General features: G+C 41.2%; 1 protein-coding gene across 1 annotated transcript; it reads left to right on the plus strand.

Annotated features, from left to right (window-relative positions):
• The first annotated feature begins 1,548 nt into the window (after positions 1 to 1,548).
• On the plus strand, positions 1,549 to 17,751 carry SLC30A4 (solute carrier family 30 member 4). Its single transcript, XM_054272968.1, has 7 exons — positions 1,549 to 1,953; positions 6,747 to 6,893; positions 11,837 to 11,990; positions 12,213 to 12,441; positions 12,729 to 12,834; positions 15,106 to 15,240; positions 15,878 to 17,751. Exons 1-7 carry the CDS (start codon positions 1,563 to 1,565, stop codon positions 16,030 to 16,032), a joined length of 1,317 nt encoding a protein of 438 aa, XP_054128943.1. The 5' UTR covers positions 1,549 to 1,562; the 3' UTR covers positions 16,033 to 17,751.
• The last annotated feature ends 334 nt before the right edge of the window (positions 17,752 to 18,085 follow it).

Here is an 18,085-nt window from a genome sequence, read left to right on the forward strand (position 1 = left end):
GCAAGGGAGCTCAGATAAAGAGTCATACCTGTCTATTTTTGGACATCATTAAGAGAACAACAATAAGCAACCTCCACCCAAGGCCAGTTTACCACAGAGGACTCCCCACGGGGCCAGTTCCAAGAAGGGGCTCACTCCCTGTCCTGCAGCACTACCCTGATGCCTACCAGAATCTGCTATCAGCCTTTGGCCAGAAAAGGAGTGCCCTTCTCCAAAATCCTGCACTTCTGTACAGCTCTAAAGTCTTCCCTTGGTAACTTCCTTCAACCCAGTAACAAAGCAAGATATGTACTTTCTCTCTGACAGGCATGATTTCCCAGAAACGTTTATGGCTTAGCAAACTGACTGAAGACAGTAATAGAATTTGACCATAGGTACAAACTGATGCAGAACACGTGTAGGCTGAAACTCAGAAGAAAATTTCAAATACTCAGACCATGAGGAGCAGGAAAAACCTCTCAGAAAAATTAATAAAGGCAAGAATCTAATTGCTATTTTGTTAGAGCACAGCTATGAAAGAAATTATACAACAACAGGGTCCCTGAGGTTTGTTTCTCCTTACATCCTTTAAGGAATGTGCAGAAAGGCATCTGAAACTTCCTACGACTGTACCTTAACAGAGTTACTGAAACAACGTAAAGAGCTGTGCCGTGACAGAAGAGAAAGACAAAAGCAATACAATGCAAACTTCTGCCGTTCAAAATCTGAAGCCAGAGCACGGAACTATGCAGTTCAGGCTTCCAGCGTACTGAACACAGCTTCCTGCCTATCAGGGACCACCATACCTGCATTGTATGGCTTTGGCAGTTCTTAGCCTCTACATCGCATGGCATTTACCCATTGAACACAAAGGCACGGAGGGACGGGAACAGCCCGAGGGACGCGCGTGAGCCGCCGCCGCTCCGGGCGGGCCCCTGCGCCCCCCGAGCCCGCAGCGCGGTCCCCCCGCTCCGCGGGCAGCGCGGGCGCGGCGGGGCGGCGGCGGCGGGACTCGAACCCGCGGCCGTCCCGCGCGGGCGGCGCAGGCGCGGTACCGGCGGGGTCCGCGGGCGCGCAGGGGACGCGATTCCCACCAACTGCGGCCGCCGCCGCACGCGGGGCGGCCCCGGGAGCGCGCGGGGATTGCGAGGGCGGCGCGCTGCCCGGCCGCGGCGGAGCGCGGAGCGGAGGGATGTGACGCGCATGGCGGCGGCGGCGGCGCTCCCCCTGCGCCGGCAGGGAGGCGGCCCCGCGCCGGGCGCCGCCTGCCCGGCCGCGGCGTGACCGGGGCCGCGCCGGCTGAGCTCTGCGCGGGGTGACCGGGGCTCGGGCGGTGACAGCGCCTCGCGGCGCGGTGCCCGGCGCGGAGGCGGAGCTGCGGGCCGGCGGTGCCGGGGCGCTCCGCGGCGGAGCCCCGCGCCCCTTTCCGTCCGACCTGCGCGGGGCCCGGCGGGGCGATGTAGGGGACATGCCCTGACGGGACGACGAGCGGTCGGGACGCCGCCTGCGAGGGCACAGCTGCGCCAGCGGAGCCGCCCGCGGCGGGTCGGCCGCGCCCGGCGAGGCCCCCGAGCGCCGCCGCTATGGCTGGGGCCGGGCTCTGGGCGAGCATCAAGTCCCTGCTAGGGAAGAGCGAGGACCCTCTGTTCCTGAACGACTCCAGTGCCTTTGACTTCTCGGACGAGGTGGGGGATGAGGACTTCCCCAGGTTTAACAAGCTGCGCGTGGTGGTGGCGGACGACGGCTCCGAGGCGGCCCCGGAGACGCCGGTGAACGGGGCGTCCCCGGGGCTGCCGTCCGACGACGAGTCCCTGCTGGAGCGGGACATCGCCCTGCGCAGCGCCCGGGCCGGCCGGCCGGACCCCTGCAGCGGCTGCAGCAGCCGGCGGGAGCGCTCCAAGCAGAGGAAGGTGAAGAAGCGGCTGACGCTCGCTGCCCTCCTCTACCTCCTCTTCATGACGGGGGAGCTCATAGGTGAGTCGGGGGCCTGCGGTGCCTCACAGCTCGTTAGGCTGCTCTGGCCTTGGCCTTGAACCATCAGTCCTTTAGAGACACCACAGAGATGAGCTGCACGTGCAGAGAGTGAGAGGGAATTAAGTCCGCCTGTATTTTCCTTGAAAGAATTTGCAACTTTCCTTACCCGAATCTCTCATCAATTCCCCGGAGTGGCATAAAATATACAAATTTTTCTTTGTCTAATGGATTTTATTTCTTCTTGTAAGTTTTTAAGTTGTTTTAACAAAGGAGAAGTGGCATGAACAATTTCAATTGCAATATTTTTAAATCAACGGCCATAAAGTCTTGCTGTGCTTGCAGCAAGAGAAGAAGAGGAAAATACAGTTTTAAATGTGACATTTACCATAATAATGAAAGTAATACTCGGGGGTATTTGTCTTTATCCAGATACAGCAACACACACTATTACTTAGAACTAAAAAGACAAGTCCTGAGCTGTCAACAGCAATCCAGTGGAGACATCACTCCCTTGAGAACTTGTTGATGTCCTGCTGTGCTCTGGACTAGCATGTGCTTTATCCAGACATAAATCATATGAGCACAGTCATTTAAAGTGACTATTACTTTAATGCTTCCTGCTACAACGTATAAGAATACCAAGTAGTTGCATTAAATTACTTGTGGTTTTTGTTAGTACTTGCAGAAGTATAATGGGGTTTTACCTGAAAATTAGTTCCCAATATAAACACCTGATTGTTGAAGAATGAACCCATTTCTCAAGTTCAGCTTTTATTGCTCCCTCCCAATAGCTATGCTGTGTAGGATGAAGGATGAGGAGAACATGTGCATTATACACCAACATTATACAACTATGCTTTATCAAATAGGCTATAGCAGCATAGACTTGAAATAAAGTATGAGTGTCCTTGAGATGCATGGATTAGCTGTTAAATATTATGCCTTTTAAGATTTCAAATGCCCTTGCCTTATCATTTTTACAAAGTTCAGTATTTATCTGTTAATCTCTGTTCACTTACTGTGTCCTGTTGCTATCTGTGTTTTGGATACAGCCATGCAGTGCAAGTGTCTGTTGGGTGTGACTCAGCCTCCTGAAAAATGCTTTAATGTTCTCATGCACTGTCCCCTGATTTGAAGTTGTAAGGAACACTGCTCACTGCCAGTACCTTGATATGTATGTTGAGCCAGGTCTCTCCATAGCAATTAATTGCTTTTAAATGTCTTAAATTTCAACATTCAAGTCTGAATCAGAGCTAATCAGATTAATTACTTGCCATAATTCAAGCACACACACAAAATCAAATCATAAAAACTTTCTGGAAGTGAAGAACAGCAGCATGGGATCTACATCCTCCTCCTGACTTCTGCAAATTGAGTCAATTGAGTACTTGTGTGAAGTGAGCTCATGCTCTTGGATGCTTTTGCTAGGACAACTGTGAATCGTGTTCTTAAGACAAACTTGTGCAAGATGGATAGGGAACAAAATAATTGCTAGAGGACAACTATTGCAGTTTGTCCCACAGATGTAGGGGGAAAAAACCCCTACAATAGATTTTCCATTTTTCAGAGAGAGACCATAATATTGCCTGTGTCTGCAGCAGTTTTATTTGGGGCCTTATTTCAGGAATGTGGGTTAATGGAAAAAAGTGGCTTTGCCTTTCAGCATGTCTCAGTGTGTGGCTGATCATTAATAACAGGCCACAATATATCAGCTTATTATGGCTAAGGCAGTATGTGTCAAACCTGTGGGGATTTGGCTGAATGCCTCCATTTGCCCCCTGTCCATGTTTTTCCTCTGGCTGAGATTTTGGTTCAGCATGAATTCAGGTAAATTTGATAAGCAATAGTGTTGTATTTTAGGCTTAGACATCCTTTAACATGAGAGTGATGTTAGTTGATTGTGTCAGAATTTTGATGTACACTGAATTTAGTTCATCTGAAGGGCCTCATACTGAATAATGTCTGAGCTGTTGGCAGGTTGATGCTCAGGTCACTGGGAGTGTTTCTGTTTGGGGCTGTGGATCCAATTCTTGCTGTTGGAGACCTCTCCGTAGCTAGTGCAGGGAGAGCTCTAGAAATAATAGATGTTGAGAGTAAAAATACTCTGATCACTGTCACATCATCTTTGTTCTTCCCTCAGAGGGCTTGGGCAGGCTGGATTTGTCTGCACAGGGTGTTAGTGCTGTACTGTGGACTCATCCTCCTCAGCTCTGGGTGTGCTGTTCCCAGCCATATTTCGTTCTTTGGACACAGAATCAGAGCACTGAAGTTCAGACCCATCAACTATTCAGGCATCCATCTTCCACAGAGAATAAATAGAGGGTTTGGATATCTCTGTAATTCTGTGGATCTTGACCTGAATGACTTGTCACAGGGCGAGTAATAATGAGCAGAAGAGTAATTAGAGATACAGCCCCCAAGTCCTGGCTCAGTGTCCCACCTGTTTAATTTATTTCACTCCAGCCCTGTACTGTGTTGTCTTTGGTTGGTTTGAAATTTCCAAATTTTATTAATTGATCTGAAGCTCAGGTATTTGGGATACTCTGATCGTGTAGGATATTTTAACTGACTTCTTTCTATGATCTCTGACAGATTTGAGTTTCTAAATGAAAGGCAGAAGATTCTATCAGACAATTAAATTTTTGCAGTAAAAATCTTTCTGGCGTCTGTTACCAATGTCAAGATGAAGGAAATCTTGTTTCAGCAGCTTTTTTTTGTGAGATCTTGATTGGCATATTTTCTCCAAACTCATTACTTCAGCCTATCTCAGTGTTTGTTGCTTCATTTGATGACCAGCTAGATAACAATTTACACTTTGGGGAAACCATTGTGCATCAAGAAATGAAAAACATATTGCAAGTCCTTATTAGCTTTTCTCACAGGGTTTTGATGTTTTCAGCTATGTTTAGAGATTTCTAATTGATCATCCATGAGGAGAACTGCTGTCCTTCATGGGTCACTGAAAGCAGTGGTGAGCCATCAAGCTATTTGTAAAGGTTACAGATGTATTTTTTTCCAAGTTGCCAATTGTATCTAAACAGCCCCTAGGCAATACCTTTAACCACGTGATGAACTGATACCTTTAGAAACAGAGAACCTTTGATTTCAGGGTTTCCTAAATGGCAATTATGTGTTCTTAATCCACATGCTGCATTATGTTTAGCTTCAGTATCTGAATTCCTTCCTTATACTTATGTTTTGAAAATCTTTAAAAGTGGGAGGCTAGCTGAAGTGGAATTAAGTCATCTTGGATGAAGTGATGCTCAAAATAATACATAAGAATTAACATATATACTGTAAATAATGATATATGTAAAGTGCTGAACTAAATGTCCTTACATATAAAATATTGTTTCTTTGTTGACTATAAGAGAGGTTGAGTTGCACTTTCTAAATATTTTTTTTAAGTTATGGGAGAACACAAATTAATCCAGAAAGGAAAGGCATAACTCATTTTACTCAAAAAGCTGCTGAATTTCTAAATCTTAAAAAGTCATTGTTTTTGAGCTGCGATGGCCTTTTGGAGAATTTCAGCCTCAGAAGAATTTGACATAGAAACTTCTGACCAATGGAAGAAAGGGGCTGGAGGAAAGGAGCTGTGTGAAATGTAGTGCATTTGGTAGGTGGCCACAGCACAAACAGTACTGCAGGGCAGCTGTGCTCTGTGTTTGGCCGGGGAGGAGAGAGTAGCTCTGTCTGCAGGTGTGTACATAAGAACACCCACAGCCACACACACACACAGAGGTTTTATGACCAGTCTTAAAAGCCATCAGCCAGTTGTGAATTCCCCTTTGCTATTTCCTCTGGTCAGCCTCTTCACTAAGACAATTTTAATTGTATGTGAAGATTTCTTTATTTGAAATGTTAGTTGGAGCCTGAAGCCTGCCAAATGGCACACCAGATGCACACTTTGCTCAGTACAATTTACGGGCTGCATGACAATCTCAAGGTAAAAAGAGAAACCAAATATTAGCTGAGCTGACACTGAAGATTTGATCTTTTCTGAGATAATGGGCTTACCTTCAAGCATATGGGAGACAACACAGCCTGTCCTTGATTCCCCTCTGTATAAGGGATACTTAGGTGAGAGGTGCATTGTTTAAATCTCTCACTCATCCAGCAGCAGCTCTAGCAAGTGAACTGGAACAAAGATATTAACCTCTGATCTCAGGTTATTTGTCTCAATGCAGCTCATTATTACAAGAAAAATTATGGTAATCAATAACAAAGAAAAATGCTGTACAAGTGAAAGTCATTGTCTGCAATAGATATTGCAAGAACTTCCACACTTCTGCCAGGATGGGGAATAATTAACGTTAAATGATAAAGTAATGAAAATAAAAAGGTGACAGGGTAAATTTCATGGTCATCGAATCTATGGAGTTCTGTTCCCGTTCTGTTATGTCAGAGTGTTTAACAGATGTAACAGTTTAACAAAAGAATCAGTTGATTAAACACATGTGCAGTAATATGAAGAGAAAAGATACAAAACTGTTTTGGACCTGATCTTGCAAACATTATGATGCAAGTAGTCTCTGTTAGAATAACAGGAGTGAATCCTTTTTATGTTACTCTTAATAGAAAGCACACTTGACTGCACTTTTAACTATGGTAGCTTTAAATTACAGCATGGCATTTTGCTTGTAATGGCAAACACCCCTCCATGTTTAGTGGGTATAAGAAGGGCTCTCATATACTATTCTGAAAAGAAATAACTGTAAGCTGTGCAAGAGGATATTATGTAAAATAATTAAAAATGTCTTATGTCCTGACTTTTCCTATTATGTTTTCAGGTGGCTATGTTGCTAACAGCCTAGCAATTATGACAGATGCACTTCACATGCTCACTGACCTTAGTGGTATTATTTTGACCCTCCTGGCTCTCTGGCTGTCTGCAAAATCTCCAACAAAGAGATTCACTTTTGGATTTCATCGCTTAGGTATGTAGCTATCAGATTCTGCTGGTAAAGAGTATTTGAAGCAAAGACTGTAAAGAGCACCTACTTCTAGAAGAACAGGTAGCTAGAAAGAAAGTAGCAACAAGCCTAAGAGTTGCTTTAACTGACTCTCCAAGTCCTGTCACTGGCCATTGGGGATACACTGCTTAGGTTGTATTGCTACAAGTGAATAGATTAAAAAAACCAAACTCGGCCAAAAGTTTGATGGCAGAATTTCATTCACTGGGAGCAGGGCAAGTCCCTCCATTTCTGTGGGACTGGCACTTAGCAGATTGAGTTAAATTCTGAATGCTTGATTCATCTTCCTTCTTGAAGAGGAAGGCTGGGGAATTGAATTCATGGTGACATTGTTGGTGCAGGAGCTGTGCATGTCAGCCCGTGGTTGTTCACAACAGATTATTGCCAGTGCCCAGGAGTTAAAAAATCTTGTTGACTTCAGCAGAATTGTGATACTGGAAAAAGGTCCTATTCAATGTGAAAAATTACATTTTAATCCACAGCTAAGAAGTTATGTAGAACATATTATTAGAGAGCTCTGCCCTGCCAAAGCTCATATAAATCAGGATTCCTCTTGCATTCCCCAAACCACAGAAAGCTGAGGTCAAAATGCCCCATGGTTTGCAAAATACAGCAAGTTACTTAACCTCTGTTCAGTTTAGGTGTCTCTAAAAAGAAGTATAAACAGAATTATGGACTAACCCTTGGAAGAATATTTTCAGGATTTATTACTTCATGTTTGGAAATGTAATGATGATAAAGGGTGTTTTCATGTGGTTGCTAACTGGATATAATACCCAGCTGCAGGTCTGTAGACATTTTAGCAAAAATTTCAAAGTATCTTTTTCATGAAATAATTTCTAGTGTCCCAGTTTTCTACCTGTTTTCTATAACACTCTATAGCATACATTTTTCAAGGAATTTCATTCTTGTGTAGTCAATATTTGCAATTCTTATTTTGGCTGCTAGAACAGCAGTAGAATTCAGCAACTCCATCACTCCTTGTCATTTGTCATCAGTTAGTCACTAGTGCATGAATGCATAACTCTGTACACTAGCTAAGCTCTTTGGGGCTCTAGCAAGAAAGCATTAGCAATGCCAGCATTTCCCATTACAAACTTTTCTTTCATGAAGTTTTAATTTTGTGATAGGAGCTCCTCTGATGCTGAAACCTGACCTTGCAGGTATGCCCCTGGCATTTGCTCATACTCTCCAGAAGGATGTTAGCATTTATACATACTTTAACCCTATTTCAAAATAATTTGGGCAGTTTACATGTCTTTGTAACTTTTCTAAAATCAAATAGCACATACCTTGAACCTGCCTAGCTTAAAACAGGGGTTTATCTTAAAAAAATAATAGGATCTTACTTAACCATTAAAATATTCTCAGTTCTGTAAATTTTTGCTGACTTTTCAATTAATGTGAAAGAAGAAATCCCTGAGGATTCCTGCCACCTCATTTTCTGTATGTTTTTTCCTTTCCAGTTTACTGCCAGGAAAAATACTAGTCATGAACGAGCCAGACTGATCCAGTGGTGGTTCATGGGCCAGATGTGGCCCATAAAATTAATCTGTACTGCCCTTCTCTCTAGGAGCAGCTACAGGGAGCAGCCTCTCAGTTCTGCAGCAATTGCTCCTCCTTTTCTGCTCCCAGTGCCAGCAGGTGGTCAAAGACTAGAACAGGTTGTGGAGTGGAAATAGATGAAACCCACCTGTGGAAGCAGCCCTGAGCAAGCTGCTGTGGCTGACCCTGCTTTGAGCAGGACTGCACAGGTTCCAGGGGTTCCTTTCCACTTCAGCCATCCTGCATGAGCAGCAGCAGTGCAGCTCTCTGGATGAGCAGCAGGAGAGCCTGGGGCTGGGAAGGAGTTTCTGTGCTGCAGGAAGGAAGAGGAAGTGAGTCAAGGCTTTGCCAGGGACCCCCAAAGTACAGAAGATCTGATGGTTCAAAATTACTACACACAGTCTTTTTAAAAATCACATTTGTGAAATTTATTTGCCTGATTTTAGGCACCCAGTCTGAATGCTGTGGCCTGAGGGCCCAGTTTCACACATCAGTGAGTGCTGGCAATGGAACAAAGCAGTTTCTAGGGTATATCCTTGTTGTAACACATTTTTCCAAGTAACCTATATGTAAGAAGCTTGCCAGCAAATAATATCAGCTCAACAATAGTTTAAACTTCACAAGAGAGATGTTAAAACATGTCAGGATGTTAGAAGTAGGGTACAGATTGGGTATCTGTCACAGAAGAATATGTGGTTTATTTCTTTAAAGCTGGGAATATGTGCAAGAACTGTGTCATCACTGACCTGCTCTGCATTAGGTTTTAAGATAATCCATCCATTCAGTAGTCATGAAAACATTCTAATGAACAATGTTTCTGGTACTTGTTATTATTTTTGTTTGCAGAGTGATGAATTTTCAATTATTCCCATAAATTTCACTTCGTAAAAGCAACAGACCTGTTAGTTGTCTAGTCAAATTCCAGAAGGAAGTGAGCACTAATTCTCATTTATTTGAATTCTCTTTGAATACATAATATATAAGTTCCATCTTCAGTTTTATTCCATTTTCAGTTGTGAAAAGGAAGCTGACAGATTCAGGAATAGGTTAGAAAAGTGAAGACAAAATAATGGAAACTGCAGTCATGTTAAAGAAGAATTAAATTCTTGAAGCCAAAAATAGTTCAGTTTCCCCATACCTCCTTTTCAGCAAGACACTGAGCAGATTTAAGCACAGATATGGAACCTGGCACTCGTCCATTGCTGCAGAGACAATGTTAGTAATGACAGAATCAGCCAGTCCACTGAGACTGTGCACAGTTCATTTCACAAGAAGGGAAAGATCTCAGCACAAATCTACAATGCTGACATGACAGTGACTCTGGAAGAAACTGCAAGGAAAACACTGGTTTCCATTGCAGAAAATATGGATTTAGATTGTAAAAGCACACTATATTATTTCTCTGGTAAATGCTAATGTGCTATGGCTTTACAAGTTTTTAAAAAAGCATTCTGGAAAACCTTTTAAGCGAAGTATTGTGTATTTTTAGGACTGTTGCCCTGAATAATCTGCCAGCTTTGTAAAGATAATTTCCATTTCTGTGGCTATTTCCAGGATTTTTAAGTAGCTCTGAAATCATCTCAGATTATGACAGTTGACTTTCAGAGCCTTGTTACTGCCTGGTAGTGCTGTTCCTCATCCAGGCACTGACACACTACCCAGCAGCTGAATGTGTTGGTGTGAGTTTCTTCTCCCATAATGATATTAATAATTCAGTGCATGGATCAACTGATTTTGGTGACATTAAAATGCTGATATAGCTGTAATACTCAATAAATAAAATTAAAACACTTCTGTGTTAGAGAAGACATCTGCAGTAACCCAAGTTGTACTTCAGGCTGACAGATTGAAAGCAGAGGAAGAAGAGAGGCAATTCTCAGATGAGTATTCTTAGAACTATGGTACAGCCAAGGGCAGAATTTTGCCCTTACTGGGGAATAAATCAGGGCAACATGTGTGGAACTAGGGGGAAGAACAACCATTACAATTCCAAGTAAATTAATTCCACCTCTGATCTTTGAGTTCACAGAGGAAGGCTGAGATCCCAGTGATCCATCTGGCAAGTGACAGTAATGAGCATTATGCATAATGATTACAGATTACTCAGGCATGGCTGCAGATTTATATGCAATACAATGGAGCAAGCATTAAGGCTTTCCCAGGGCTTTTTGTAAAGCCCTGTATTAACTTGATTATAACTGAGACAGTCTTTAACTGGGCTAATGTTTTCTCTGCCAGCTGTGTTGCCTTTTTTTTTAAGTTTCAGCTGCTGCAGGCGATAGTTTTCAGAATATGAAGCTAAAGGGTAAAAGTACATTCATGATAAAAGCAATCTAGTGGCCTTTTTGGAAATACCTATTTTCTTTATAGTAGGACCTTAAAACTGTAGTGTGGACTCATCCCTCTCAGGTTTGTGTGCTGTTACCAGCACAATTTCATGACTTGGGTACTGAGGCAGCACAGAAGTCCCGACCTATAAAATATTGAGCCCTGTTTACTCCCATCTGAACAGCAGGAATCTCATAGAGAACTGTAACCACATTCCACAGACGTAAATGGCAGCAGAAAGCACAGAACAATGAAATACTAGTTTTTATTAGTTTTGCAATTTTTATCTTTATTTAGATATGTGTTTCCTTTTGAAAGTCCCTGCTGATCAGATAAAATTCCTATGCCAAAATAATAGTCCTGATGCTTTTGCTTTTTGTTAAATAATAGTATTTGGTAAATACTAGATAATGTTAGAACAGCATATCACAGCAATACAGAAACTTACATTAAGCAAGCCTTTGTAGCTGAAATCTGCCTCAGATAACACTTATGAACACATATGTCATGGAGTTTAAGAGTATAGTGTGTGACAAATTTGTACTGTTTGATTTCTTTAACTTTTTGTAATTTCTTCTCCATCCTAACTAAAAAAAAAAGGATATATAAAAATAATTTCTAAACCCAGCTTAATACTCTGGACACTTAAAATCAAGGTTTCCCTTATTTGTGGGTAGGCTGGTAATGTTTGAGATCACCTGTCCTCCTCATCCCTGGACAAGGCCTTTGCCTGTGAATTCTCAGGCAAATGTTCTGAGTATCTGAAGAAGTCAGGATCATTACCTGTGCAGAAGTTTGCAGGGAAAACGTAATTTGAGGTATATACTGATGACAGAGACATGTGAAGGGGTTTATTAGAACAAACTCAGTTGGTTAATCCTATTTTACAAGTTTTATATATCACACAACTTGTTTGTTTATATTGGTATGAAATGGATAAAATAGTTAAAATGAGGCCCTGTCCACATTCTAATTTGGAAATAGAAATGGATCTGAGGCACATTTTTATAATGTTTTTTCCTTTCTGCTTGCAGAAGTACTGTCAGCCATCATTAGTGTACTGCTGGTCTATATCCTTATGGCATTCCTGTTGTATGAGGCTGTTCAGAGAACAATCCATATGGACTATGAAATAAATGGTGATATCATGCTCATCACAGCAGCCGTCGGTGTTGCAGTTAACTTAATGTAAGATCTCTCTCTCCATTAACCCTCATAAATGTATTCTCAATAAGCTGCTAATTCAGTCATGGCCTGTAACTCTGTCATGGGATGTAATTTTGCTGGACCTCTTAATTTTCGTAAATAAGACAAGAAATTACACCAGGTATTATTTTTCAATTATTTGGTTAAAAATGAAAAAAACCCTAAAGCCTGTTTCTTGAAGCATTTCTCTCCTTTCCCTTTCAGAATGGGGTTTTTGCTGAATCAATCTGGCCACCTTCACTCCCACTCCCATTCCCACGCTCACTCTCACGTACCTCAGCCGAGCTCTCCAAGCACAGCCCAGGGCAGCAGCCACGGGCACAGCAGCCACGGGCACAGCAGCCTGGCAGTGAGAGCAGCCTTTGTGCACGCCCTGGGGGACCTGGTGCAGAGCATTGGGGTGCTTGTAGCTGCCTACATCATCCGCTTTAAGGTAAGGAAAGGCCTCTCCTGGAGCACGGGGAATCTTGGCGGTTCACTCTGGTGGTTAAAGTCAAAAGGGACCTGTTTTTATAAGTTATTAAAAAAAACTTTTTAATGATATTTTATGATAAGCTTCGTACATCATGCAAAATAAGCAAGACTGTCTCTACTATATATATTGTAACTATTCAAACCTGGAAACTTGGAACCAGAAGTAACTGTGTCTTCTGAGTCACATTTTTGTAAGTGATCTTGTTTTCATACATCCTTTGACATTGTGAAATTTCCCTTTTGCAGCCAGAATACAAGATTGCTGATCCTATATGTACATATGTATTTTCCATACTGGTGGTTTTTACAACAGTTCGAATTCTGTGTGACACGGGAGTTATTATTCTGGAAGGTAAGATCTGTGCCCAATCTGCAGTGCTTTACATGGAAAATACCAGATTTCTTGACATCATAATCCCCATCTCTATGTGGATTGTACCTGGAGACCTGTCTGTCTTGGTGCTGCTTTAGTCTGGTGGTTCTTTATGGCTCCTCTAAATTGCAGCAGTTTTTAGGTGTCTTTCACTGTGGCCAGAACAACACAAGTCCTGTATCTGCACACTCTTTACCATCAGGAGATGCAGATGTGAAATGTACAGAACTTTCTTGTGTGTCTGCAGTGACTCTCAGCTGAATCAAGTGAACATTTGCCCAGACTCAGTTCTACACTCTCACTTCTATTACTTGTACAGTCAAAGTGAATGTGAATGCAGGTAAAAGGAGGCACCAAGCACAGGCAAATGGCTGGACATGTGGTTCATGCCAGTCCTGTCTTCCCTTTTCCCACAAGTGCCTTTGTATTACTTGTGTATCTGCTCTTCCCATAGGGGAAGCTGCAAGTTAAGAGTGATGTAAAATGCAGAAAAAAAAAGAGAAGAAAAAGCTGAACATGGGCTGAAGGATCTTATCTTGTGTGACATAGAGGGAAACATGTCAGCAGCATCCTTTGCTTTATCACAGCTTACATGGCAACTATTACTGCTTGATCTAGTACTATTACTTTATAAAATGAAGATGTTAGGGCTGGGAGAAAAATCCTAGGTTTTAACTGCACATTCCTAACTGTCTCATGTGAATTACCATCGACTTTACTTTTATTATGTAACAAGTTTAAATCAGAAACCTCAGAATCTTCAGTTAAGTGCTTTTGCTGTCACATAAGATTAAAAAAAAATCTAACAAAGTAGAAGTTCACTGAGAAAGCAAAAATTATGAAATTTGCAGAATCCTCTATTAGCTCCAAGGCAACAGATTTAGCTGAAGAAAACTGATAAGACAAATTAATGAAGTATCAGATTCCAGATATTTTGTGTTGTAGCTGTTTGCATCGGCATCCCAGTTGTCATAAAAATCTCCATATTAATTAAGTCATTGAAAGTGATGGTATGTGGGCTGTTTGCATGCTAGGAAACTTTTCCAACTCAAATTCAGAATCACCAGAGAATGGACTTGCATTTATGCTGGAAACTGCTGCTGCAACATCAAGGCCCTTGAAGTTGTATCAACTTTTGGTATTAACTTCCATTTCCTCATTATACTAAGAATGCTAAATTAAAAAATTAAATAAATAACTGTCCAACACAAGCAATGAGATTCTAGCTTTTAATATAGATTTATAAGGCAGAATGGAAGCTCATCACAAGTATGATGTAGATACTAGAATTTAAGTCCATTTTTCTTGGGAAAAAGAAAGCTGTACAAATACCAGACAGTTAGCTAGTTATTTATCAGCTAAATAATTTTTGATGGTCTCCACTAGAAGGAAAATTTTGTTTCGTGTGAGGTAGTCCTAGACACTGAACTTTCAAAAGAGACAGTGCTGGAAATAACGTAATTTAAGAGACAGTAAGGCACCAGGTTCAGAGAAGTTATGCAAAGTCTGAAGAAATCTGAGAAGCAAGTTGCTGAACTCCTCACAGTATACATAAACTCCATAAATCTAGAAGATAAGCAATAAAAGCTACTGTAGCATCAAAACTACTCAGAAAGAGTTTATTCAGTACTTGCATTAGTTTTTGACCCAAGTTGATAATCTAAAATTTTGATTTTGCCCTTTGTACAGAAAAAGGATATGGTGGTAAGTTAGAGATGTGCTGCTGAAAATACCAAAAGGACTTGATCTCTGATTTGCAGAGAGGACACTCTGTAAAACACAGTCCTCTGTGTTGACCACTGCACACAGATTACTGTAGCCTGTCAACATGATCCCAGGTACCTGAAATGCAGCTTCAGGAGACAGGCCCTAGCTTTTTTTTTTTTTTTTTAACAGATTTTGACCCTACAGTCCAACCTAAGCAGTTACTAAGGGTTAGAAGTGCAGTGAAGTTGTCAACAAAAGCACATCATTGCAAAGGATGTATTGTTGGCTGTTGCCAGAGTGTGGATTCTGGACAGGACAGATTCCACTGAGACAGCTCTGCAGTTCCTGTACAACTTCTGTATCCATACCAGACTTCACTGGCCCATTTCCATATTGTTTTCTGTTGATAACATGGAAGTTACTAATCACCTCCAACAGCACAAATTCTAATTTCTTTGACATTGAGATCTGTTGTAACATTTTAAAGGCTACTGAGACTCTGCAGAAGACAGAATTAACTTTAACGCATGTTTGGTGTCACAGGAGTTCCAAGGCACTTAAATGTGGATCGCATCAAAGAAGACTTGATGAAAATTGAGGATGTTTATTCTATAGAAGATTTAAATGTTTGGTCTCTCACTGCAGGAAAAACAACTGCCATAGTCCACTTGCAACTAGGTAAGCTGCTGGATAGCATAATTCTAAATTAAATCCAAGTTTAGGAAAACCCCACCACTTCCTCTTCATATTGTTACTTAAATTGAACCAAGAAATACCATTCTGGGGAAGGAAAATCTACTAACTCTGGTTTTGTACAGCAAGGAATAGAATACCTTGGCCAAGAAAGACATGGTGTAAATGAGAACTGTGCAAATAAAATATGTGTATACCAAAATGTCTAATGCAGACTCTTTGGGTAGGGAAAAAAACCAACATAAAACTTCTCCTCAGAAATTTTCTTACATGTTTAGGGAAAGAAAGGGTGAAGTTCTAATGTGGAACAATCAACACATGAGAAATAAATGTTTTGCCCAAAATGTGTGCTGATTCAGACATCTAACTATACTATGAATATTAGTTCTTAGTAGGAAAGCTCAGGTTTTTGGGGGGAAAGTATCAAATACACACAGAGTTCTATCAAGAGAGGTATAAAATGATGAAGAGAGAGTACACAGTGACCACAAGAACAATATTAAATTAATAAAGTGTGAGCAGAAATTATTCTCAACGGTGGCACTGTGATAAGTTTGAGAACATTTGCATTGCTCAGGTTTCTCAAGGAGTGAATTTATTAATTCTTTTCTTAATTTTGCAGTTCCTGGTAGTTCATCTAAATGGGAGGACGTTCAGTCCAAGGCCCGGCAGCTGCTGCTGAACACGTTTGGAATGTACAAGTGCTCTGTCCAGCTTCAGAGCTACAAACAGGAAATGAGCAAAACCTGTGCGAATTGTCAGAGTTCCAGTGCCTAATTTCATATGTTTTGGGAACTGCTGCCTTATTCTTTACCTTGTGTAGTCAAAGACTGAGAGCAATAAATGCAAAATGAAAATTATCCAATAGTAACCATTAATATGTGGATTTGTACTGGGGGACATGCAGCAGGGAGAAGTGGTGCTGCAAAAAGTGCAGTGGTTGCCCTACAGAACATTTATTTCACTCTCTCCGTTGTACTGGTTTATTCAATTTATTATGGTTTTGAGACAAAGCTGGGTTTGGATTATTGTTTACAAACTGGAACGTGGCTCTGCAGATACCTCACAAATTACAGTCCAATATTGTCCTTTAAACATTATGTACCACAAAGTACCTGCACTCCAAAAGGAGCATCAGGCATTCAGTATTTCAGTCAAAAGTCTCTAAAGCTGATCATACCAGGGTTGCACAATATATCATGATCCCCAAATTCATTCTTCAGTATTTTTGCAATAGTAATTTTCACACAGTATCTCAAATTATTAACATGTACATTAAGTTGAATTCTTGTGGAAACTGTCTCTTTGGAGAGACTGTAAATTACAGAATTTACTGTACCCAGACCAGAAAGTTAGCTTTAATCTGGGCATTCAGAGATCCAGACAGGAAGATCCTTGCCCAGACTTCTGGTATTTATCTAGAGACCCAACACTGGACCCAAAGTGTTTTAAGTGATCAGTTATCTTTAATGTGTTTTAGAATAGGATTTATATATTAGAAACAGGTTATTTATTTTATAAAGTTTTGAGTTGTAAGAGGAATTTATTATTAATAATCTTGAATGTCTAAACTATCATTTGATTCACATTAAAAGACCAGTTGATTAGCATGCGTTCTAATTGTAATTAATAAATGTCCTGTAATTGATAATTTTTTCCATGATTGTTTTGTTTTAAAAGAAAGGTCAAATGATAAAAGTGCTATTTGACTTGGAAATACTCTCAAATGCAATCTACAGATATGTGCATCCAACAGGAAAGTGGGGAGCAGAAGTTTTAGACATGCACAATTCCATCCATCACCATCTCTGACCTTTCATCTTTAAGCACAGCGTGGCAGCATCCTGACAGGAATGCCACTGTGACAGCAGTTCCCACTACTTAGCTTATGGATAAAGCAAAATCCAAGCAAGCTCTGTAACCTGAAGGTGTTGGACAACAATATCATAACAACCTACAGTGGCAGAAAGGCCCTTTTGTATTTACAGAGAGGAGGCAACCTGAAAGACTGTGTATTCATCTGGACAGCTCAGAGTCCAAAAATGGAACTGTTTGGCCTCATTGTGGAACCCCTGTATTGTGATTGTACCCAAGATAACAAATCTTTACACTAAGCTATCATTCACCTACAAGGCCAGATTTAACCTGCTTCTGACGTCAATGGCATTCAAGAAGCTAAGAGCAGCAAGAACATGATGTACAAAGTTCAGAAGATGGCAAGAACTTGGCTTCAAGTATTTTTTGTTTATTCTGTACTTTCACCTTATGCAGAACTTCCACTGACATGGAAAGTAGTTCTCTGTATGGATCAAAAAGGAAAGCTTTTGCCCAGTTATGGTTATTGTGATATTCAGCTGTGAATACTTAGCTATTTTCTGTTTTGAAACTCGCTAGTTTCACATTTTTATAAGGCTGATTTGGAGGTAACAATTTTTGCTTCTTTTCCTCTCTTTCTGGAGGTAGGGATCACATGATGAATTTTTATTGATGAAAGCTGACAGCACATTGAGAATCTGGACAGAGTGCACAGAACACCAGATTGTATCTGTTTGGGTAAGGAACAGGAAGGCTGGTGTACAGCATGGGAGTGTGTGCAGCTGAAAAGCAGCACTGTGCTTGGGAAGGTAATGCTGCAATACAAACACTACCATCAATTAAGCCATATCACAGTTCATTAAAAATGTGCATCCCATCCTTTCAAACTTACTGGCAAAAACCACAAACAACAGGTATTTTGCACATACTAATGCTCAAATGGGTTTTAATTAAATTGAGGTTTACAGTTGATGTAATTAGATGTTGAAGTACAGTAGACATGTATTGTATTTGC

Source organism: Melozone crissalis, unplaced genomic scaffold (genome assembly GCF_028551555.1).
Source record: "Melozone crissalis strain CALT ecotype California unplaced genomic scaffold, PUWL_Pcris_2 ptg000014l_1, whole genome shotgun sequence".
NCBI classification, from domain to species: Eukaryota; Metazoa; Chordata; class Aves; order Passeriformes; family Passerellidae; genus Melozone; species Melozone crissalis.

Excerpts from the sequence above, each read along its gene's own strand:
- SLC30A4 (XM_054272968.1), top strand. The coding sequence starts at position 1,563 with ATGGCTGGGGCCGGGCTCTGGGCGAGCATCAAGTCCCTGCTAGGGAAG. Across the intron at positions 12,442-12,728 it reads CCTACATCATCCGCTTTAAG|CCAGAATACAAGATTGCTGA; the intron begins GTAAGGAAAGGC and ends TCCCTTTTGCAG. Across the intron at positions 12,835-15,105 it reads GGGAGTTATTATTCTGGAAG|GAGTTCCAAGGCACTTAAAT; the intron begins GTAAGATCTGTG and ends TTGGTGTCACAG.